The sequence below is a fragment of the Tamandua tetradactyla genome, chromosome 7 (genome assembly GCF_023851605.1).
Source record: "Tamandua tetradactyla isolate mTamTet1 chromosome 7, mTamTet1.pri, whole genome shotgun sequence".
NCBI classification, from domain to species: Eukaryota; Metazoa; Chordata; class Mammalia; order Pilosa; family Myrmecophagidae; genus Tamandua; species Tamandua tetradactyla.
Genome location: NC_135333.1, coordinates 33,744,389 through 33,770,655, shown reverse-complemented (window position 1 = coordinate 33,770,655; position 26,267 = coordinate 33,744,389). Strand labels below are relative to the sequence as shown.

Below are 26,267 nucleotides of genomic sequence, written 5' to 3'. Positions count from 1 at the left end.
GGATTCATCCCAGGTATGCAAGGATGGTTCAACATAAGAAAATCAATTAATGTAATACACCATATCAACAAATCAAAGCAGAAAAATCACATGATCATCTCAATTGATGCAGAGAAGGCATTTGACAAGATTCAACATCCTTTCCTGTTGAAAACACTTCAAAGGATAGGAATACAAGGGAACTTCCTTAAAATGATAGAGGGAATATATGAAAAACCCACAGCTAATATCATCCTCAATGGGGAAAAATTGAAAACTTTCCCCCTAAGATCAGGAACAAGAAAGGATGTCCACTATCACCACTATTATTCAACATTGTGTTGGAGGTTCTAGCCAGAGCAATTAGACAAGAAAAAGAAATACAAGGCATCAAAATAGGAAAGGAAGAAGTAAAACTATCACTGTTTGCAGACGATATGATACTATACGTCAAAAACCCAGAAAAATCCACAACAAAACTACTAGAGCTAATAAATGAGTACAGCAAAGTAGCAGGTTACAAGATCAACATTCAAAAATCTGTAGCATTTCTATACACTAGCAGTGAACAAGCGGAGGTGAAAATCAAGAAACGAATCCCATTTACAGTTGCAACTAAAAGAATAAAATACCTAGGAATAAATTTAACTAAAGAGACAAAAAACCTATATAAAGAAAACTACAAAAAACTGTTAAAAGAAATCACAGAAGACCTAAATAGATGGAAGGGCATACCGTGTTCATGGATTGGAAGACTAAATATAGTTAAGATGTCAATCCTACCTAAATTGATTTACAGATTCAATGCAATACCAATCAAAATCCCAACAACTTATTTTTCAGAAATAGAAAAACCAATAAGCAAATTTATCTGGAAGGGCAGGGTGCCCTGAATTGCTAAAAACATCTTGAGGAAAAAAAACGAAGCTGGAGGTCTAGCGATGCCGGACTTTAAGGCATATTATGAAGCCACAGTGGTCAAAACAGCATGGTATTGGCATAAAGATAGATATATCGACCAATGGAATCGAATAGAGTGCTCAGATATAGACCCTCTCATCTGTGAACATTTGATCTTTGATAAGGCAGTCAAGCCAACTCACCTGGGACAGAACAGTCTCTTCAACAAATGGTGCCTAGAGAACTGGATATCCATATGCAAAAGAATGAAAGAAGACCCATATCTCACACCCTACACAAAAGTTAACTCAAAATGGATCAAAGATCTAAACATTAGGTCTAAGACCATAAAACAGTTAGAGGAAAATGTAGGGAGATATCTTATGAATCTTACAATTGGAGGCAGTTTTATGGACCTTAAACCTAAAGCAAGAGCACTGAAGAAGGAAATAAATAAATGGGAACTCCTCAAAATTAAACACTTTTGTGCATCAAAGAACTTCATCAAGAAAGTAGAAAGACAGCCTACACAATGGGAATCAATATTTGGAAACGACATATCAGATAAAGGTCTAGTATCCAAAATTTATAATGAGATTGTTCAACTCAACAACAAAAAGACAGCCAACCCAATTACAAAATGGGAAAAAGACTTGAACAGACACCTCTCAGAAGAGGAAATACAAATGGCCAAAAGGCACATGAAGAGATGCTCAATGTCCCTGGCCATTAGAGAAATGCAAATCAAAACCACAATGAGATATCATCTCACACCCACCAGAATGGCCATTATCAACAAAACAGAAAATGACAAGTGCTGGAGAGGATGCGGTGAAAGAGGCACACTTATCCACTGTTGGTGGGAATGTCAAATGGTGCAACCACTGTGGAAGGCAGTTTGGCGGTTCCTCAAAAAGCTGAATATAGAATTGCCATACGACCCAGCAATACCATTGCTGGGAATCTACTCAAAGGAATTAAGGGCAAAAACTCAAACGGACATTTGCACACCAATGTTTATAGCAGCGTTATTTACAATTGCAAAGAGATGGAAACAGCCAAAATGTCCATCAACAGACGAGTGGCTAAACAAACTGTGGTATATACATACGATGGAATATTATGCAGCTTTAAGGCAGGATAAACTTATGAAGCATGTAATTACATGGATGGACCTAGAGAACATTATGCTGAGTGAGTCTAGCCAAAAACTAAAAGACAAATACTGTATGGTCCCAATGATGTGAATCGGCACTCGAGAATAAACTTGGAATATGTCATTGGTAACAGAGTTCAGCAGGAGTTAGAAACAGGGTAAGATAATGGGTAATTGGAGCTGATGGAATACAGACTGTGCAGTAGGAGTAGATACAAAAACTCAAAAATGGACAGCACAATAATACCTAATTGTAAAGTAATCATGTTAAAACAATGAATGAAGCTGCATCCGAGCTATAGGTTTTTGTTTTGTTTTGTTTTGTTTTGTCCTTACTATTATTACTTTTATTTTTTTTCTCTATATTAACATTCTATATCTTTTTCGGTTATATTGCTAGCTCTTCTAAACCGAAGCAAATGCACTAAGAAACGATGATCATGCATCTATGTGATGATGTTAAGAATTACTGATTGCATATGTAGAATGGTCTGATTTCTAAAAAAAAAAAAAAAAAATGGACAGCACAATACTACCTAATTGTAATGTAATTATGTTAAAACACTGAATGAAGCTGCATCTGAGCTATAGTTGTTTTTTTCTTATATATTTTTGTATTTTTTATTTTTATTTTTATTTTTTCTCTATATTATCATTTTATTTCTTTTTCTGTTGTCTTGCTATTTCTTTTTCTAAATCGATGCATATGTACTGAGAAATGATGATCATCCATCTGTGTGATGATATTAAGAATTACTGATTGCATATGTAGAATGGAATGATTTCTAAATGTTGTGTTAGTTAATTTTTTTTAATTAATAAAAAAAAATCTAGAAATAACAATTACTGCTCAGGAGTAAATATGATTGCTATAAGAGCTTATTATAATCTAGGACCTACTTTTCTTATAACTGTGATTTCTAAATGAGATCATACAATATTTGCTCTTTTATTTCTGGCTTATTTTGCCTCATAAATTGACCCACAGGTTCATGCACAGTGTTGCATGCCTCAGAACCTTGTTCCTTTGTAGCAGCACAATATTCAATCATATGTATGTACCACTGTTTGCCATTCTATGTCTGGATTAGCGTATTCTTCGGCCCATCCATTGGGTATCATGTCTGATGTCCAAAGTCAATAGTCCATCAACTGCAAATATTTAAAAAAATGATCATGGTGATGATACACAACTTTGTGATGATTTTGTGAGTCATTGGTAGTACACCATGTATGGAATATTTGTAGGTTAAGAATATTGTATGTTTGTATGTTAAGTTTTATCAATTAAAATATTTTGTTAAAAATAATCCATGCTACCTAAAGGCATGCCTAAGAGTTACTTCTGGAGGATCTCTGTTGTTGCTCAGATGTGGCCTCACTCTCCCTAAGTTCAGCTCTGCAAGTGAAATCATTGCCCTACTCCCCTAAGTGGGATTTGACATCCAGGGGTGCGAGTCTCCCTAACGATGTGGGAGATGACTCCCAGGGATGAATCCAGACCTGGCATCGTGAGATCAACAATTCCATCCTAACCAAAAGGGGGAAAAGAAGTATAATTAATGAAGTATCAGTGGCAGAGAAACTTCAAATAGAGTCGAGAGGCTACTCTGGAGGTTGCTCTTACGCAAGCTGCAGGTAGACCTTGCTACCTGTCATAACCTGCCAACCCCCAACCAGGACCATTCCAGCCAATCCTAAAGAACACCTAGGGCAATATAAAAGATTCCACAAGGGTCACAGGTACTAGAGTAACTTTCCAGAAAACTACAACCTCCAGATGGGTCCCTGGTCCAGATAAGTCCTGAAACCTAGCCCAGCCTCTCCAGAACATCACCTAGTTCCATCTCCCTACCCCGTATTAGTGACAGACTCTTCCAATATTAGAAACTTAGAATTGCCATAGCCAAATACCCCTAAAGAGAGGAATGGAAAGATCAAAGTTGTTGGTGGAGTTATATATCGCAGATAGGATTTAACAAATGAATATGAATGCTGAATCCTTAAATTTATATCTCTTTTAGTTTCCAGTATTTTAGAGCAGCTAGAAGTAAACACCTAAATTTGTGAAATTATAACCCATGTCAAAGTCTGAAATATGTTCTACAACTAATTGTGGTGCTGTGCTTTGAAATGTGTAGCTTTTTTGTATATATGTTATTTTTTTTTACCAAAAATAAGGAAAAAAAGTCAGTTGTGATGATAAAAAAAAAAACAAAAAACTAAGCCCTCTAGCCTCCTATATTCTGGAGCAGCTAGAAGGAAAAATATGAGAGGATTGTATAGTAGCCCATGACAAACTATGGGATCTGTTCTGTAACTGCCTGTTGAAGAGTACTTTGAAATCTTTAAAAAAAAAAAAAAAAAAAAAGTCCAGCAACACTCTCAATTTTAGACAATTTCATTGGTCCCAATAGAAAGCTAACTGATAAACACACCGTCACTAAATAGAAAATCTAAAACTCCCCTTAACTCTTGTTGCTTTGCCTGTTATTTACCACTGGTGTTGCTGTGGTACTGTTGATGTTTTCCTGTTAAGCAAATCCCATAGCATGCAATAGCAGTTTTTCCCCATGCCCCAGAATTATACACTCTTTATCCAGGATTCATACCTTGGGAGTAGTTCATGAAAAACTTATTTATATTTGTAATGTTAATTGGTGGGTCACATAGGTCTGTACAAACTCCTTTCAATTATGTTCACCTTCAATATGGCAGTATTACTTATAAACCATTAATTAACTGCCTTCACCTCTATCTTTTCCCTTACAGTTACGTTCAACCTCATTAGTTAACCATTCACCCATCTCTAGCTTCTGTAAACCTCTATGTCCCCTATATTCTGTATTATAAACCTCTGACTTTATTCTTACCATGGTCATAAAAATGAAATCATACAGTATCTATCCTTTTCTGTCTAGCTTATTTCACCCAGCATTATGTCCTCAAGGTTCATCCGTCTTGTCAGGTGCTTCAGGACGTCATTTCACCTTACTGCTACATAATATTTCATCGTATGTATATACCACAGTTTGTTAATCCACTCATCTGTTGATAGGCACCTGGATTGTTTTCATCTTTTGGCAATTGTGAATAATGCTGCTATGAGTGTTGCTGTGCAGATGTCTGTGTCACTGCGCTCAGCTTTTCTGGGTATATAATGTGTAGTGGTATTGCCAGGTCATAGGGCAACTCGATATTTAGTTTCCTGAGGAACCGCCAGATTGTCTTCTATAGTGGCTGTACCTTTATACATTCCCACCAGCAGTGCATAAGTGTCCCAGTTTCTCCATATCCTCTCCAACATTTGTAGTTGCCTATTTAATAGCAGCCATTCTTATAAGTATAAGGTGATATTTTATTGTAGTCTTGACCTGCATTTTCCCTATAGCTGATGGAAATGAGCATCTCTTCATGTGCTTTTTAGCCATTTGTATTTGCTCTTGGAAAAATGCCTATTCATATCTTTAGCCCATTTTAAAATTGTGTTGTTTATTCTTTTGTTGTTGAGTTATATGATTTCTTTATGTATACAGGATATCAAACCTTTATCTGAAACATGATTTCCAAAAATTTTCTGATTGAGTTGGCTGCCTCTTTACCTTTTCGTCGTGTCTTTAGGCACAGAAGCATTTGATTTTGGTGAGTTCCCATTTACCTGTTTTTTCTCTCACTGCTTTTGTTTGGGTGTAGTTTAGAAAGCTACCTCTTATTACTAGATCTTGAAGATGCTTCCCTACATTTTCTTCTAGGAATTTTATGGTACTGGGTCTTATATTTAGGTGTTTGATCCACTTTGAATTAATTTTTGCATAGGATATAAGGTAAGGGTCCTCTTTCATTCTTTTGGCTATTGATATCCACTTCTCCCATATCCATTTACTGAAAAGACTATTTTGTCCCAGTTCAGTGGATTTGGGGACCTTGTCAAAGATAGTTGACCATAGATTTGGTGGTCTGTTTCTCACTCTTGATTTGATTCCACTTGTCAGTACTTCTATCATTGTGTCAGGACCATGCTGTTTTGACCACTGTGGCTTTATACTAAGCTTTGAAATGAGGAAGTGTTAATTCTCCCACTTCATTCTTCTTTTTTAGGATATTTTTAGTTATTTGGGGTCTCTTTCCCTTCCAAATGAATTTGGTAACTACCTTTTCCAAGTCTTCACAATAGGTTGTGAAATTTTTATTGGTACTGCATCGAATCTGCAGATCAATTTGGGTAGAATTGACACCTTTACTACATTTAATCTTCCTATCCATGAGCAGGGAATGCCTTTCCACCTATTTAGATCTTTCACTTCCTTTAGCAATGTTATGTAGTTTTCTGTGTACAGGTCCTTTAAGTTCATTCCTAGATACTTGATTTTTTTAGTTGCTATTTGGAATGGAATTTTTTCCTTAACTGCTCCTCAATTAGGTCATTGCTTGTGTATAGAAATGTTAGTATTTTGCACATTAATTTTATATCCCACCACCTTGCTGAATTTGTTTATTAGCTCAAGTAACTTTATTGTAGGTTTCTCAGGATTTTCTAAGTATAGTATCATGTTTTCTGCAAATAATGAAAGTTGTAGTTCTTCCTCTCCAGTTTGGATGCCTATTATTTCTTTATCCTCCCTGAATGCTCTAGGTAGAAGTTCTAGTACAATGTTGAATAATAGTTGTGACAGAGGGGATCCTTGCCTTATTTCCAATCTTGGGGGAAAGCTTCCAATTTCTTACCATTCAGTATGATGCTGGCTATGGGTTTGTCATATATGCCCTTTATCATGTTGAGGAAGTTACCTTTGATTCTTATGATTTTTGTTCATTCGTTTGTTTGTTTGTTTGTTTTGCTTGGGCAGGCACTGGGAATCAAATGATTCTTATGTTTTGAAGTTTTTTTTTTTATCAGAAAAGGATATTGAATTTTGTTGAATGTTTTTTCAGCATCAGTCAAGATGATCATGTGATTTTTCCCTTTTGATTTGTTGATGGCTGTATTACATTAATTGATTTTCTTTTATTGAACTATCCTTGCATTCCAGATATAAACCCCACTTGGTCATGGTACATTGTTGTTGGATTTGATTTGCTAGTATTCTGTTGAGAGTTTTGTTTTTTTTTTTTTTACATGTACAATCAGTAATTCTAATAACGTCACATAGTTGCATATTCATCATTTCTTAGTACATTTGCATCGATTTAGAAAAAGAAATAAAAAGACAACAGAATAAGAATTAAAACGATAATAGAAAGAAAAAAAAAACCTATACCTCACATGCAGCTTCATTCAGTGTTTTAACATAATTGCATTACAATTAGGTAGGATTGTGCTGTCCATTTCTGAGTTTTTATATCCAGTCACGTTGTACAGTCTGTATCCCTTCAGCTCCAATTACCCCTTCTCTTTTTTTTTTTTTTTTTTTAATTTTTTTAATTAACGGAACTGTTGAGAGTTTTTACATCTATGTTCATCAGGGAGATTGGCCTATAGTTTTAATTTCTTGTAGCATCTTTGCCTGGTTTTGGTATTGAAGTGATGTTAGCTTCATAAAATGAGTTAGGTAGTGTCCCTTTTTCCTTAACTTTTTGGAAAAGTTTGAGGAGGATTGGTGTCAGTTCTTTTTGAATTGTTTGATAAAATTCCCCTGTGAAACCATCTGGCCCTGGGCTTTTCTTTGTCAGAATATTTTTGGTGACTGATTGAATCACTTTTGTGATTAGTTGGTTGAGCTCTTCTATTTTTTCTTGAGTCAGTGTAGCTTGTTCATGTATTTCTAAGGTGTTTGTTGGTGTATTAGTTAGGGTTCTCCAGAGAAACAGAATCAACAGGAAACACTCACAAATATAAAATTTATAAAAGTGTCTCACATAACCATGGGAATGCAGAGTCCAAAATCCGCAGGACAAACTGTGAAGCTGACGATTGCGAAGGAGGTTCTGGACGAACTCTACAGCAGAGGCTTGCCAGCCAAAGCAGGAAGAGAGCCTGTCTCTTCTGAATCCTCCTTAAAAGCCTTCCAGTGATTAGATTAAGCATCACTTATTGCAGAAGACACTCCCCTTGGCTGATTACAAATAGAATCAGCTGCGGATGCAGCTGACATGCTCATGATTTAATTCTATGAAATGTCCTCATCGCAACAGACAGGCCAGCGCTTGCCCAACCAGACAAACAGGAACCACCATTTGACCAAGTTGACACATGAACTGACCATGACAGTTGGCGTATAGTTGTTCATAGTATCTGCTTTTGTTTTTTTTATTTCTTTGGGCTCCATTGTAATGACCCCTCTCTCATTTCTGATTTTGTTTTTTGCATCTTCTCTCTTTTTTTCTTTGTCAGCCTTAACTAGGGGAATCCATCAATTTTATTGTTTTTCCCAAAGAACCAACTTTTGGTTTTATTGATTCTTTCTGTTGTTCTTTTGTTCTCCCATTTACGTAACTCTGCTTTAATCTTTGCTATTTCTCTTCTTCTGTTTGCTTTGGGGTTAGTTTGTTTTTCTTTCTCAAGTTGCTCCAGGCAAACAGTTATGTCCTCAGTCTTTGCTCTTTGTTCCTTTTTTTTTTTTTTTCCTAATACTTATCTAGAGTTCTTTGTTCCTTTTTAATATAGGCATTTAGGGCAATAAATTTCACTCTCAGCACTACCTTCATTGCATCCCATAAATTCTGATATGGTATGTGCATCTGCAGAGCTCTGGGGTTTGAGGCGGGGTTGAGTGCCTGTGTGGGCAGGGAGTGGGAGTCTCCGGGATGCAAGGTTGAGTGCTTGCACAGAGCTTGGGGGTCAGGCCCCAGGGGACATGCATGCAAAGTGCGATAGGGGGTTGATGGGGTGCAGGGGTCAAGAGATTGGCACACCAGGTATATGGGTGCCAGTGGGGGCAGGACGTGGGTATGCACATGTGCTGGAGTTGATCTTTTTGTTTGTTTATTTTTTAAAGTTTTTAATAGTATGATATAACATATATACAAAGCAAAGAAGAAAAAACAATAGTTTTCAAAGCACTCTTCAATAAGTAGTTACAGGACAGATTCAAGTTTGAATACTATAGTATCATGTCAGATTTTTCCTTCTAACCGTTCCAGAAAATTGGAGACTAGACTAAAGAATAAATATTTTTTTATCATCACAATCAACTCTTTTTCTGTTTTTGTGAAAAATAACATATATAGAAAAAAGCAATAAATTTCGAAGCACAGCACAGCAATTAGTTGTAGAATAGATTTCAGAGTTTGGTATGGGTTATAATTCCACAATTTGAGTTGTTTACTTCTAGCTGCTCTAAGATACTGGAGACTAAAAGAAATATCAGTATAATGATTCAGCAGTCATACTTGTTTGTTAAACCCTACCTTCTCTGTATCACTCTACTATCACCTTTGATCTTTCTGCCCCACTCTTTAGGGGTATTTGGGCTGTTCCCATGCTAACTTTTTCATGTTGGAAGGGGCTGTCAGTAATATGGGGTAGAGAGATGGGACTAGCTGATGTTCTGGAGAGGCTGGCCCCTCTAGGTTTCAGGACTCTTCTGGTCCAGGAAGCCGTCTGGAGATTGTAGGTTTTTGGAAAGTTACCCTAGTGCGTGGAACCTTTGTAGAATCTTATATATTGCCCTGGGTGTTCCTTAGGATTGGCTAGAATGGTTTTGGTTGGGGGTTGGTAGGTTATGGTAGTTAGCAACATCTAACTGATGCTTGTGTAAGAGTGATCTCCAGAGCCTCTCAACTCTTTTTGAACTCTGTTAGCCCCTGATAACTTATTTGTTATACTGCTTTTCCCTGTTTGGGTTAGGATGGCATTGTTGATCCCATGGTGCAGGGCTAGACTCATCCTTGGGAGTCCTCTCCCCTGCTGCCAGGGAGACTTTCACCCCTGGATGTCATGTCCCACATAGGGGTGATGGCAATGATTTCACTTGCAGAGTTGGGCTTAGAGAGAGTAAGACCACATCTGAGCCACAAAAGAGTGGATAGTTGATCTTTGATAAGGCAGTCAAGTCAGTTCAGCTGGGACTGAGCAGGCTATTCAGTAAATGGTGTTGGAGAACTGGATATCTACATCCAAAAGCAAGAAAGAGGGCCCATATCTCACACCTTTTATAAAACTCAAAATAGATCAGAGACCTAAACATTAGAGCTAAGATCATAAAACTTTTAGAAGAAAATGTAATATTTTAGAGCTCTTGTGATAGGAGATAGTTTCCTAGACCTTACATCCAAAATGCAAACAAAGAAAAAAGAAGTAGATAAATGGGAATTCCTTCAAATTAAACACTTTTGTACATCAAAGAACTTTGTCAAAAAGGTTAAAAGGCAATCTATACAATGGGAGACAATATTTGGAAACCCCAATATCATATAAGGGTTTAAGATACAGTATATATAAAGAGATTCTACAACTCAACAACAAAAAGACAAACAACCTAATTAAAAAATGGGCAAAAGACACGGAGAGAAATTTTTCAGAAGTGGAAATATAAATGGCTCAAACACATATGAAAAGATGCCCAACCTCATTTGCTATTGAGGAAATGCAAGTCAAAACCACAGTGAGATATTGCTGAGACCAGCTCAGCACAAGGAGCTGAGGAAGACATCGCAAATCTGAAAAATAAAGACACTCACACAGAAGAATCTTCTAAGATGAGAGCAGGGGTTTCCCAGTGCCTGCCTGTTCTAGTTTGCTAGCTGAAGAATGCAATATACCAGAAATGGAATGACTTTTAAAAAGGGAATTTAATAAGTTGCTAGTTTACAGCTCTAAGGCCGAGAAAATATCTGAATTAAAACAAGTCTATAGAAATGTCCAATCTAAGATACTTTGGTTCAAGAAGGCCGATGAAGTTCAGGGTTTCTTTCTCAAGTGAGAAGGCACATGGCCAACACAGTCAGGGTTTCTCTCTCATCTGGAAAGGCACACATAGTGAGCAAGGTCAGGGTTCCTCTCTCATCTGGAAGGGGACATGGCAAGCATTGCATCATCTGCTAGCTTCTTCTCCTGGCTTCCTGTTTCATGAAGCTCCCCAGGAGACATGTTCCTTCTTCATCTCCAAAGGTCGCTGGCTGGTGGGCTCTGCTTCTCGTGGCAATATCATACTGCTCTGCTCTCTGAATCTCCTTCATTCTCCAAATTGTTTCTTCTTTTATAGGACTCCAGAAACTTATCAAGACCCACCCAAATGGGCGGAGACATGTCATCACCTAATCCAGCTTAACCACTCTTGATTGGGTTACATCTCCAGGGAGATGATCTAATTACAGAGCCAAACATACAGTATTGAATAGGGATTATTTTGCCTTTATGAAATAGGATTTTGATTAAAACATGGCTTATCTAGGGGACATACATTCTTTCAAACCAGCATGCTGCCCATGCAAAAGAAAAAAAAATGTTGAGAGCAGGGGACTCAAAGTCTCAAAGGACCGAAGCCTTGACCCTGAGTTCCTCATCGTATTTATTGAGAACCTTCAAAACAGAAAATATCTTTCAAGGTTGTTAGTAAGTTGTTTTTTGCCCAAACTGCCACATCAACATTATTCTCAGGCATGCCATACAAGCTTCAAAGGTTTCCTTCTGCAAACAATCATGCGTTCTCCAGGACAGTGTTCTACCCTGGCAGAACCTCATGTTCCAAGGTCTGCACCTTTGTCTGCATTATGGAAATATTCTGACCGTCAGCCATTTTCCCACAAGATATCCACTTAACACTTACAGGAATGACCATTTAAAAAAAACAAAAACAGAAAACTCCAAGTGCTAAAGAAGATGTAGAGAAAGAGGCACAGTTATTCACTGTTGGTTAGAATGTAGAGTTGTGCAGTCGCTCTGGAAGGCAGCTTGGTGGTTCTTCAGGAAGCTAAATATAGAATTGCTGTATGATCCAGCAATCCATTACTAGGTATACATTTGGAGGTACGGAAGGAATAGACATTTTCACACCGATATCTATACCTGTATTATTCACAATTGCCAAGAGATGGAAACAGCCCAATGCCCATCAACTGGAGAGTAGCTGGACAAATTATGGTTTACACATACGATGGAGTATTACACAGTTGTAAGACAGAATAAAGTCATGAAGCACCTAACAAGGTTGATGAACTTTGAGGACGTTATGCTGAGTGAAATTAGCCTAAACAAAAGGACAAATACTGTATGATCTCACCAATATGAACTGACATTAATAAGAACACAGGTTATAAAAGGAGAGATGTTTGTTTGGTGCAAAATTCATATTTTGGGTAGCACATTATTCAATTTAAGTTGTATGGTCAGTTTACTTGAACACTGTAATTACACGGACTCTTGAATAGGGTATGAGATTTGTACGAGCCAAGGGTTAATAGAAAACCTGCGGAATTTATTGGGAGTGACTGGCTTCAGAATGGCCTTGGCAGTAAACTGTGGAGACTGTTATCTGCTTACTTGGAGGACAGTCTGAGAGGAACAGAATGCTTGTTTTTTCTTAAGCCCCAAGGTCTTTTTAGCTATCTCTTGTATGTAGGGAGTAATATCCTGAAAAGCAGGCTTGGTCAGCAAAAGAGCTATGAGAAAGGATATAAAATAAAGCAGCTGAAGTTCTTCGGGGCTGCAGTCATCTTGTCTGTCTCGTATGTCTCATGTGTCTGTGTGTTTCATTCCGCAGGGTTGCTGAAAGACTGCAACAAGATTTTACTGGTTTGTACAGTTTAGTGTGATGTCCCTATATAACCCAGAGTAATATAGGTAGAGAATAAAACAGTACTGCAAAGTCCCTTTGGGGGACTAGAGAAAAAGAAGGAAATATTCAACTTCCCCATCTGAGAAGTTCTTTATATTCTCACATGCAGTGGGGATAAGCAGTTCTATAGGCTGAACCCTCAATCTATTTTTTTTTTTTAATATTTTTATTGTCAAACCTTAACAAACAAGCATATAAACATTCTTGGCATACAAGCATGCTATCCATGCTGTACAATCAGCGGCTCACAAAATCATCACATAGTTGTGTATTCATCACCATGATCATTTTTTTTCAACATTTGCAAGAACCCTCAGTCTTGGGGCTCACCTTTTTTAAGCTTATTCTTTTTTTTTTTTTTTTTTATTGAACATACCACCATGCAAACACAAACATTCTTACCGTATGATCATCCCATTCTACATATATAATCAGTAACTCATAATATCATCACATAGTTGTATATTCATCATGATCATTTCTTAGAACATTTGTATCAATTCAGAAAAAGAAATAAAAAGAAAACAGAAAAATATTCATACATACCATACCCTTTACCCCTCCCTTTCATTGATTACTAGCATTTCTAAATTTATTTTAACATTTGTTCCCCCTGTTGCTTATTTTTAATTCATATATTTTACGCATCTGTCGATAAGGTAGATAAAGGAGCATCAGACACAAGGTTTTCACAATCACACAGTCACATTGCAAAAGCTATATCATTATGCAATCATCTTCAAGAAACATGGCTACTGGAACACAGCTCTACATTTTCAGGCAGTTCCCTCCAGCCTCCATTGCACCTTAACTAAATAGATGATATCTATATCATGTGTAAGAATAACCTTCAGGATATACTCTCAACTCTGTTTGGAATCTCTCAGCCATTGACACTTTATTTTCTCTCATTTCTCTCTTCCCTCTTTTGGTTAAGAAGGTTTTCTCAATTCCTTGATGCTGAGTGCCAGCTCATTCTAGGATTTCTGTCCCACGTTGCCAGGAAGGTCCACACACCAGGAGTCATGTCCCATGTAGAGTTTGCTTGTCATTTTGGCTAAGAGAGATGGGCCGCATCTGAGCAACAAAAGAGGTTCTCTTGGGGGTGACTCTTAGGCCTAATTTTAAGTAGGTTTAGCCTGTCCTATGAACAAACCCCAAGATTGAGGGCTCAGCCTATTGCTTTGGTTGTCCCCACTGCTTGTGAGAATATCAAGGATTCTCCACTTAGAGAAGTTGAATTTTCCCCCTTTCTCATCATTCCCACAAGTGAACTTTGCTAATACTTTTTTTTTTTAACATGGGCAGGCATTGGAAATCGAACCCAGGTCTCTGGCCTGGCAGATGAGAATTCTACCACTGAGCCACCATTGCATCACCCTGCAAATACTTTTTTATTCATTATTCAAATCATTCTGGGATTTACTCTGGACAGACCTACAAAATCTCATGCCCTACTCAAGGTTCCATGTACTATGGTGTTTAATTAAGCTATCCACATAAGTTATATTAGGAAATGCATTAGTCAAAATATAAACTTTGTACCAAATAAACATTTTTGCTTTGGTCTCACACATAAGTTAGTTTTTAAACATAAATTACCATCTGTCCTGGTCAGGTTCATGTGTCAATTTGGCCAAATGGTGGTTGGGCAAGTGCTGGCTTGTCTGTTGCGATGAGGACATTTCATAGAATTAAATCATGATCATGTCAGCTGCATCCACAGGTGATTCCATTTGTAATCAGCCAAAGGGGTGTGTCTTCTGCAATGAGTAATGCTTAATCTAATCACTGAAAGCCTTATAAGGAGGATTCAGAAGAGACAGGCTCTTCCTGCTTCAGCTGGTGAGCCTCTCCTGTGGAGTTCATCCAGACCCTCCATCGGAATCGTTGGCTTCACAGCCTGCTCTGCGGATTTTGGAATCTGTTCCCACGGTCATGTGAGACACTTTTATAAATTTTATATTTGCGAGTGTTCCCTGTTGATTCTGTTTCTCTAGAGAACCCTAATATTACATCTTGGTACCAGGAGTGGTTCTTAAGAAACAGAATCTTAAAAATGGGTTTTTATGAATGGATTTCTACTCTGACTGAACTAATAGACACTAAGGACTCTGATTCCTGTAATCAGAATGACAGTCCCAATCCATGGAGTGAGTTGGCAAAAGAGATAGTCAAAATATCACCATTTGATTCTCCTAATGCTTCGCTTATATGAAGCCAGGCTCTGGGGGAAAATGTTTTTGACACCTTTACAGAGTTTTGTAGAAATGAGAGGTGTAGAGATGTTGGTTGGTTGTTGTTAGATACACTGGCTACATTAAGGGGTGAAAAGGATGGGCTTAAGGCTTCAAATGAGAAGTTTAAGTGCTGTCTGAAAGATGTAGACGTTTCTGTGAGTATCCTGAAGGAAGATCTTATTTCCTGTAGCCATAGACTTGAGATCTCTGAAAATCAGACTCAGAATCTTATTGTTAGAGTAGCAACTTTACAACGTAAACTGAAATCTCAGTCTTGCATGGTGTCTGCCATTAAAATGAGGGCATTGATTGGAAAGGAGTGGGACCCTGAAAAATGGGATGGTGACATATGGGTTGATAATGATGTCAGGAGTGAGGTTGAAACCCTAGATCATGCTGAGTCTTCTCTAGATAACCCTGTAATAGATTGCCCTGAGGACATAACCGCCCCACCTCCAGCCTGCCTTGAGGAGTTGGCCACCCAACCTACTCCTAACGGGATTAGCCCTAGAGTGATTAATCCTGTTTCACCAGATGAAACTGCAAATGAAGGCCCTGAAGCAAATGGCTTGGAAGATATTTCTGATTCTTTTCATGAACCACCCCCCCCCCCCACCGCTCATTTCTTCCAGACCTATAACTAGACTAAAGTCCCAACAGGCCCCTAAAGGTGAGGTACAAAGTATCACACATGAGGAGGTACGTTATACTCCAAAACTGTGTGAGTTTTCCAATTTATATAGACAGAAATCAGGGGAATATGTGTGGCAATGGATTTTAAGGGTGTGGGATAATGGTGGGAGGAATATAAGGCTGGATCAGGCTGAATTTATTGATATGGGCCCACTAAGCAGAGATTCTGCATTCAATGTTATAGCTCGAGCAGTTAGAAAAGGTGTTAACAGCTTGTTTGGGTGGTTGGTTGAAACATGGATCAAAAGGTGGCCGACATTACCTGAGGTTGAAATGCCAGAACTTCCTGGTATAATATAGATGAGGGGATCCAGAGGCTTAGAGAGATTGGAATGTTAGAGTGGATTTATCATGCAAAGCCTGCTCTTACACCCCAGGAATATCCGGAGGATGCACCTTTTACCAGAACAGTGAGGAATAAATTTGTGAGACTTGCACCATCATCCCTAAAGAGCTCTGTGGTTACACTTCTCTGTAGGTCAGATATTACTGTAGGAACTACTGTCACTGAGCTGGAATCCTTAAACACAGTGGGGATGACAGGATCCCAAGTTGGCAGAAGCCAGGTGACAACACTTAATCGCCAAAGACAGGGTAGACGTGGCTATTATAATGGACAGCAAACTCAAAGCAGGCATCAAAATTATATGACACGCAGAGATTTGTGGCATTGGCTAGTAAATCATGGGGTACCTAGAAATACAATAGAAGGGCAGTCTACTAAATTCTTGTTCAAGCTGTATAAACAAAAGAGTTCTATGTCAAGAGAATAGAAGTCTAACCTGAATTACAAAAACACAGAGTCACGGCCCCTTAATCAATTTCCAGACTTGAAACAGTTTACAGACCCAGAGCCCCTTGAATGAAGGAGAGGCCAGGTCCCTTTGGGGGAGAACCCTGTTACACTGCCACAGATTTATACTGTTAATCTTCCTCCAAGCCTTCCCCAAGGAGACCAACGGCCTTTTACCAGGGTAACTGTGTACTGGGGAAAAGGAAATAATCACATATTTTGGGGATTATTAGACACTGGTTCAGAAGTGACACTAATTCCAAGCGACCCAACACATCACTCTGGACCACCAGTCAGAGTGGGGCTTATGGGGACCAGGTGATCAATGGAGCTTTAGCTCAGGTCCATCTCAAAATAGGTCCAGTCGGTCCCTGGACCCATTCTGTAGTTATTTCCCCAATTCCAGAATGTATAATTGGAATAGACATACTGAGCAACTGGCAGAATCCCCACATTGGCTCTCTAACTCGTGCAGTGAGGGCTATTATGGTAGGAAAGGCTAAGTGGAAGCCACTAGAACTGCCCCTATAGTGCAAAATAGTAAATCAGAAGCAATACTGGATTTCTGGAGGGATTGCAGAGATTACTGCCACTCTTAAGGACTTGAAGGATGCAGGGGTGGTGATTCGCACCACATCCCCATTCAACTCTCCTATTTGGCCTGTGCAGAAAACAGATGGGCCTTGGAAGATTACAGTGGATTATTGTAAGCTCAACCAGGTGGTAACTCCAATTGCACCTGCTGTTCCAGATGTGGTATCATTGCTTGAGCAAATCAATACATCCCCTGGTACCTGGTATGGAGCTATTGATCTGGCAAATGCTTTTTTCTCAATAGCTATTAGTAAGGACCAGCAGAAACAGTTTGCTTTCAACTGGCAAGGTCAGCAATATACTTTTACTGTCCTACCTCAGGGGTATATCAACTCTCCAGCCCTATGTCATAATCTTGTCCTCAGGGACCTTGATCATTTCTCCCTCCCACGAGACATCACACTGGTCCATTATATTGATGATATGTTGATTGGACCTAGTGAGCAAGAAGTAGCAACAACTCTAGATTTACTGGTAAGGCATTTGCATGTCAGAGGATGGGAGATAAATCTAACAAAAATACAGGGGCCTTCCACCTCAGTGAAATTTCTAGGTGTCCAGTGGTGTGGGGAAAGCATTGCGTGCAGGGAAGGCAAACCCATATCCAGAGTATGTGTCTATTCCAGTTAGAATAAATCGCTGCCCCTTCCATGAAGGGAGTGGTCCAATGTAATCAACCTGCTACCATGTAGCTGGCTGGTCACCTCGGGGAATGGTGCCATATCAGGATGTCGAGATATCCCTTTTGAGGTGAAAGATAAGTTGCTTCATCTGGCCCCTCCTACAACCAAAAGTGAGGCACAACGCCTAGTTGGTCTCTTTGGATTTTGGCAACAACATGTTCCTCATTTGGGTGTGCTACTCTGGCCCATTTATCGAGTGACTAGAAAAGCTACTAATTTTGAGTGGGGACCTAAACAAGAGGAGGCTCTGCAACAGGTCCAGGCTGCTGTACAAGCTGCTCTGCCACTTGGGCCGTATGATCCAGCAGATCAAATGGTGCTGGAAGTGTCAGTGGCAAATAGAGATGCTCTCTGGAGCCTTTGGCAGGTCCCTATAGGAGAATCACAATGCAGACCCTTAGGATTTTGGAGCAAAGCCTTACCATCTGCTGCAGATAACTACTCTCCTTTTGAGAAACAGCTTTTGGCCTGCTACTGGGCCTTAGTAGAGACTGAATGCTTAACCATGGGCCACCAAGTTACCATGAGACCTGAGTCCCCTATCATGAGCTGGGCGTTGTCTGACCCACCAAGCTATAAAGTTGGGCATCTATAGCAGGACTCTTTTGTAGAATGGAAATGGTATATACGAGATAGAGCCAGAGCAGGTCCTGAAGGCACAAGTAAGTTACATGAAGAAGTGGCACAAACGCCCATGGTTTCCACTCCTGCCACATTACATTCTCTTTCCCAGACCAGAGCTATGGCCTCTTGGGGAGTTCCTTACAGTGAATTGACTGAGGAAGAGAAAACTTGGGCCTGGTTTACAGATGGTTCAGCACCATATGCAGATTCCACCTGCAAGTGGACAGCTGCAGCATTACAACCCCTTTCTGGGGTGTCCTTGAAGGACAATGGTGAGGGGAAATCCTCCCAGTGGGCAGAACTTCAAGCAGTACACCTGGTTGTTCATTTTGCTTGGAAGGAAAACTGACCAGAGGTGCGTTTGTATACTGACTCATGGGCTGTTGCTAATGGTTTGGCTGGATGGTCAGGAACTTGGAAAGACCATAATTGGAAAATTGGTGACAAAGAGGTCTGGGGAAGAAGCATGTGGAGAGACGTTTCTGAGTAGGCTAAAAACATGAAGATATTTGTGTCCCATGTGAATGCACACCAGAGGGTGACTTCAGCAGAGGAAGATTTTAATGATCAAGTGGATAAGATGACCCGTTCCGTGAATACCAGTCAGCCTCTTTCCCCAGCAACTCCTGTCCTTGCCCAATGGGCTCATGAACAAAGTGGTCATGGTGGTAGGGATGGAGGTTATGCATGGGCTCAGCAACATGGACTTCCATTCACCAAGGCTGACCTGGCTACAGCCACTGCTGAGTGCCCAAGCTGCCAGCAGCAGAGACCCATACTCAGCCCCCGATATGGCACCATTCCCCGAGGTGACCAGCCAGCTACACGGTAACAGGTTGATTACATTGGACCACTCCCTTTATGGAAGGGGCAGCGATTTGTTCTAACTGGAATAGACACATACTCTGAATATGGGTTTGCTTTCCCTGCACGCAATGCTCCTGCCAAAACTACCATCCGTGGGCTTACAGAATGCCTTATCCATCATCATGGTATTCCACATAGCATTGCTTCGAATCAAGGAACACACTTCACAGCAAATAAAGTGCGGAAATGGGCACATGCTCATGGAATTCTCTGGTCTTTCCATGTTCCCCATTATCCAGAAGCAGCTGGATTGATAGAACGGTGGAATGGCCTTTTGAAAACTCAATTAAGTTGCCAACTAGGTGGCAATACCTTGAATGGCTGGGGTAATGTTCTCCAGGAAGGTGTATATGCTCTGAATCAGCGTCCACTGTATGGTACTGTTTCTCCTGTAGCCAGGATCCATGGGTCCAGGAACCAAGTGGTGGAAATGGGAGTGGTACCACTCACTATTATCCCTAGTGATCCCCAAGGAAAATTTTTGCTTCCTGTCCCTGCGACCCTGAGCTCTGCTGGTCTACAGGTTTTAGTTCCAAAATGAGGAGTGCTTCCTCCAAGAGAAACAACAATGATTCCACTGAACTGGAAGTTAAGACTGCCACCTGGTCACTTTGGGCTACTTATGCCACTGGATCAACAAGCCAAGAAGGGGATTACATTATTGTCCGGGGTAATTCACCCTGACTATCAGGAGGAAGTAGGACTGCAACTACATAATGGAGGTAAAGAAGAATTTTCCTGGAATATAGGAGATCCTCTAGGGCGTCTCTTAGTGCTACCATGCCGTGTGATTAAAATCAATGGAAAACTGCAACAAACCAATCCAGGCAGGACTACCAATGACTCTGAAACTTCAGGAATGAAGGCTTGAGTCACCCCACCAGGCAAAGAACCATTCCCAGCTGAAGTGCTTGCTGAGGGTAAAGGGAATGTGGAATGGGTAGTGATAAATATGAACTTCACCCACATGATCAATTACAGAAACGAGGACTGTAATGCTGTTTTGTTCATGTTATGTACTATTTAAGTTGTAAGATATCAAGTTTAAGAAGGAATATTACCCGAGGATTTGCACCCTATTCTGGCGAGATTTAATGTGTTTCCAGTTATATGCAGGACAGTTGAGTATTTTTAGGTTACAGGAAAAAAATGTGTTTTTTATTTAGAAATTACGTATGGTTTAAGGTGGTATGTATAATTGCCAAGTTGACAAGGGGTGGACTGTCATGCTCAGGTTCATGTGTCAATTTGGCCAAATGGTGGTTGGGCAAGTGCTGGCTTGTCTGTTGCAATGAGGACATTTCACAGAATTAAATCATGATCATGTCAGCTGTTGATGACATTGTCTGTTGCAATGAGGACATTTCACAGAATTAAATCATGATCATGTCCTCCACAGCTGATTCCATTAGTAATCAGCCAAAGGGGCGTGTCTTCTGCAATGAGTGATGCTTAGTCTAATCACTAAAAGCCTTATAAGGAGGATTCAGAAGAGACAGGCTCTTCCTATTTAGGCTGTGAGCCTTTCCTGTGGAGTTCATCCAGACCCTCCATTGGAATCGTTGGCTTCACAGCCTACTCTGCAGTTTTTGGACTCTGCATTCCTGCGGTCACGTGAGACACTTTTATAAATTTTATATTTGTGAGTCTTCTGCATTGACTCTGTTTTTCTAGAGAACCCTAACTAACACACCGTCTATTTTCAACACCATGCAATATTGACATTCATTTGTTCTTCCTCATGTAAAAACACTTTTAAACTTGTACATTTACTCACTATCATTATACGCTCTAGGTATTCCCAGATTATACCATCTCAGTCTTTAGTGTTTATCTTTCCTGTGATTTCATTTGTGCCCCCAGGCCTCCTCCCTCTATCATTCCCACATTCAGCTTCATTCAGTGTTCTAACATTATTGTATTACAGTTAGGTAGCATTGTGTTATCCATTTCTGAACTTTTACTATCAGTCCTGTTGCACAACCTGTATCTCTTCAGCTCCAGTTACACATCTACCCTATTTGTATCTCCTGATGGTCTCTTTTACCACCTGAAATTTTCCAAGTTTATTCACTAATGTCAGTTCATATCAGTGAGACCATACAGTATTTGTCCTTTTATTTCTGGGTAATCTCACTCAGCATAATGTCCTTAAGGTTCATACATGTTACATACTTCATAACTTTATTCTGTCTTACAGCTGCATAATATTCCATCATTTGTATATACCACATCTTGTTTAGCCACTGTTCCCTTGATGGAATTTAGGCTGTTTCCATCTCTTGGCAATTGTAAATAATGCTGCTATAAATATTGGTGTGCAAATGTCCATTTGTGTCCTTACCCTCATGTCCTCTGAGTAGATACCTAGCAATGGTATTGCCGGGTCATATGGCAATTCTGTACTTAGCTTCCTGAAGAACTGCCAAACTGCCTCCCACAGCGGTTGTACTATTTGACATTCCCACCAGCAGTGGATAAGTGTGCCTCTTTTTCCACATCCTCTCCAGGTTGTTTTCGGTTTAATTGTTAATGGCCATTCTGGTGGGTATGAGATGATATTTCATTTTGGTTTTGATTTGCGTTTCCCTAATAGGGAAGTTGAGCATCTTTTCATGTGCCTTTTGGCCATTTGTATTTCCTCTTGAAGCTGATTCTTGCAAAGGACAGGCTGAACCTACTGATAATTATGCCTAAGAGTCACCCCTGGAGTTGGAAATGGGATGACATATGGGAAAAATACAATCAGTGCAAAGTAGGGTCTATAGTTAACAATAATACTATAGTATGCTTCCATGGAATGTAACAAAAGGCAATGTGCCAAAGCTAAATGTCAGTAAGTAGGGGATATGGGGGAGTAGTGTGGGATTCTTTGCGGAAGGAATGGAAATGTCATCAGGTAAATTGTGATGAAGGTATAGCTAAGTGATTATACTGGGAACCATTGCTTTTTTACTTAGGTTGGATTGTATAATGTGTGAATCAAAGTGTTTAAAAATGAACAGAGAGATACAGATGCTGGAGCAAATGTGGAGAGAGAGACGTATCTGTTCACTCTTCCTAGGGAAGTAGAGTGTTACCGTTCCTCTTGAGGGCAATGTAAGACTGGGGTTGCCCTATTATCCTGCAACCCCTTAGCTAGGTATATAATTGAAAGAACTGAGAGGAGAGCAAAGGAATGGACATTTCCACACTGATTTTTATGGTGCCAGTGTTAGCATTTTGCTGTGGATTAGGAGGTTGCCTAAGGGTACATCGATGGAAGAATGGAAGGGAGAACTGTGGTGTATACATACAACAGACTAGTGAGCGGCTTCAAGAAGGAGTGTAGTTGTGAGGCATGCAACTAGGTAAATGAACCTTGAGGACAGTCTGTTGTGTGAAATAAGCCAGAAACCAAAAGACAAATATTGTAACTCCTGACTAAAATGAGCTAACTATAAAGTGCACACTCTAATAATTGAATTCGAGAGCATAGGTTATCAGGTGATAGGGTACTATAGATTCCTAGATTGTAAACTCTTAAAGCAGTCACTTCTATTCCAGAGTTGTAAGTTTCTTCTAAATTCTGAGATGCCGAGCTCTTTGTGCATAACTTGGTCATTCCCTGGAATTTCGGATTTTTGTGTAACACAAGACTCAGAGCTAGCGTTCTGCAGCTATGAAAGTCAGCATTATCCCATACAGCAATGGTTTCAAAAGCTGCACAGAGATCACACTTCACTTAAAGACATAAATGTGTCTGATCTGGGTAGGACTAAGGTAAATCAGGCTAAAGGATAAAAGATGATATTGATTGTATTTTAAACTTCATCTTCTGTGTGAGAAGAGGAAGAAATGTTTATTTGGTGCAACATTTATATTTTGAATAGCACACTAATTTAACTTACATGGTCACCTTATTCAAACACCATAACTACATGGAACCTTGAATAGGGAGTGAGATAGTTTTGTCATTATATTAGTCTCACCCAAATAATCTAGGCTCATTTCCCTATTTCAAGGCCAGTTTATTAGCAACCTTAATTCAATCTGCAAACTTAATTCCCCTTTGCCATGTAATATGACATATTCACAAGTTCCAGGGATTAGGACATAGATATCTCTAAGGGGACATTAGTCTGACCATGACACTTGTCTTCTGTGCATTTGATCCGAGGTTTCTTCTTTCAGAACAGCCTGTTCTTCTTTCTTTTAATTCCTGTTCTATCAGTTGGACCCCTTTTTGTTTTTCTCCTGTTATTAGGGATGGGAGAAGGGAAGAGGCGATAATGGGTTTTCAATTTAGCATCTTAATTCAGTCTTTCCAATACTAATAAATTTTAAAACTGTATTTCATTTTACTAATTTTGAATTTTAAATGATAGTCCTTAGGAGGGAATAAGCAATGGATACATTGGGCAGACTATTCTCTTTATCTTGGTGTAAGATGTGTTTCACTTTAGGACTTTGAAGTAGGTAGGGCAGAGTTTTCTAAGTTAGAAATCTTCAGGTGTTGCTTTAAAGCTGGCAGATCAGAGGATTGGAGGTGACCCTGTTAACAAAAAAGTAGCTTCTAAGCAGGACTTTTCTTCCAGGAGATGGTCTTTGTGATACCATGTATAGATGTTGTACCATCCGAAGGGAAATGAATGCCCCAACCCTAAGCTTTCTCCAGCTTTCCAATCCCGATTTTTCTTGGAAGTTACCTACAATCACCATGAGCGAGGATGCTGGAAGGATTTGTAGACCATAAAGTCTTATGGTCCAGTGTGCCTTGCAACTTTGAATATTACCTAGTCCTTATTTGAAAATAGTATCTATGTAGGAATCGCCAAAAGAGCATTAATAACTGAAAGAGTTAATTTAATAAACATTTAATTGAAAATCTGTGATGTGTAAAGATACAGGGTGAATATTCTAACAATTTTGCAGAAGAATTAAGAGTTCACAGGAATGTTCACTGTAATGCTGTAAGAGAAAGACAAGTGCTATAGGAGCATAGAGAAATGAACAATTCATTGTAACGTGATGAATCAGGAGAAGGTAACATTTAATTTGAGTTTTGAAAAATATTAACATTATTATACAGTGTTCTCCCTTGTCAGCCGGGCTGACCTATTTCAATATCTAAGAGGTCTAGCGACTTTTTATACTCGTCTTTAAAATTGACCTAATTTCTCATTGTTATCATTTTAAAATATTATTAGCTTAATAGCCTAAAACTTGATCTTATGCCTGACAATATACAACAATAAGCCTGTATCTGGGTTGAGAACTATAAATTAAACTGAAGGTTTTGTGTTGATTTCATTCCAAAATATGTGTTTGTGATTTTTATCTGTCATGGGTCTTATGAGTAGAGAGATTTGTTGTTTGCTTTTTTTTCCCCTAATAATTTTTGTTTGTCATTGTGTTACTTTAGATGAAATTTTTATAGAATTTTTAATAAAGAGATTGTCCCTAGAAACAGACCAACAACTCTATTTTAAACAATCTGATTTTTACAAGCTTTCACTTTGGTGTGAATATAGTGGTTAAGCACTGGGGATAGAAATGTGTATCTGATTCTGATTACTGGATATTTTAGTTCTTGAGGTTATGAGTGAATATGGTGGCAGCAGCTGACCTGTAAAAGTTGAAAATCCATTTACCTGCTATCTTTGACATTTGTCATAGCTTGCAGACACCTAAATTTGTCATCTGCTAGATTTTCTTTTTCAGTATTAAGTGGATAGAAAGATATTTCTTCTGGAAATTTAAATACTTCTGTTTAAGTACATAACTATAGAAGTTTGAGCAATAATAATTCCAATAGTTTAAAATATTGTATGTATTGCTCACTGAAAGTCTGATTTGACACATTGATAATAAAGGATTTTTGTTCATTAAAAAGTTGTGACCTCTTATTTTTGTGATATGGTGATGGCTAAAAGCTTTTTTACATTTTCAGGGAAGTGTAACAGCAATGACAGTATTTTTTCCTTTGGATACGGCTAGACTTCGACTTCAGGGTAAGTATTTATTTCTGTAATAACCATTTGGTATCAGGTAAACTTATTTCTCTATTAAGTTATAAATTAACATAAGGGTATTCTGTTTCTTTAGAGATCCACTGTCATCCATTTTTACTGACATTAAAATATTGGTCATCATTGCTATTTCCTAATTAATAGTGAAACATTCATGGATGAATCATAGCATTATCCATTTTATAATCTGAAAGAAACTGAATGAGCCTGCATTAATAATTTTGAATCATTACGGTTCTTTTTAATGAGACTTATGACTTTGGGGGCACAAATTAGAGAGTTATTAGTGAAAGCAGAGGGCGATTTTCTCCAGAAAAAAAAGAAAATAGGAAACATTGTGGGGCCAAATGCCCATTGTCATTGCTAATCTGGGTATGCAGTCCTAATTTGCTTCTTTAGCTTTATAAGACTGTGCAGTTGTCTCTAATTCTTGCTTGTTTTTGCCTCAGTATTTTTCAACTTCTTTATACCTATGTCAGAATTTACATGAAAAGATAAGTTAGACTACCTTTGAATAAGTTTTATGTTAAAACCCTTCATGCACATTGTTAATATAATTTATTCCACTGAATTGTACACTTAAAAATGGTTAAAATGGAAAACTTTGTGCTATATATATTTTGCCACAATTTTTAAAAAAAAGTTTGGCAAAGTACCTCATTTGTTTGTCCTTTGGCTTCCCTAAGCATTCATTGTCTGACCCATAATAAGTGCTCTCAATGTTTGCTGTTATCTAAAAAACAAAAGCAGAAACTTTTATGCCTTCTATTTTTAATTAATTAAAAATCTTTTGAATAGGTAGTGCTTTCACATGATTCGAAACTGAAATACATAAAAAAAGGTATACAGTAGAGTGAAAAGTCTCACTCTTATATGCTCCTTTTCCTCTCCTCTGTAGGTATTGTTTTTATTAGTTTCTTGAATAGCCTTGCATAGTTTCTTAATGGAATTACAAGCAAAAAAGAATATATATTCTCAATTTTCTCCCTCTCTTACTCATAAAACATATTTT

The 26,267-nt window shown here is 38.7% G+C and overlaps 1 protein-coding gene across 1 annotated transcript in view; it reads left to right on the top strand.

Annotated features, from left to right (window-relative positions):
* SLC25A17 (solute carrier family 25 member 17) overlaps nt 1-26,267 on the top strand; it is a 107,053-nt gene that overhangs the window by 23,581 nt on the left and 57,205 nt on the right. The window contains exon 2 of the mRNA XM_077168956.1: nt 25,177-25,237. Coding sequence (XP_077025071.1) covers nt 25,177-25,237 — 61 coding nt within the window. The remainder of the gene's footprint in view (nt 1-25,176; nt 25,238-26,267) is intronic.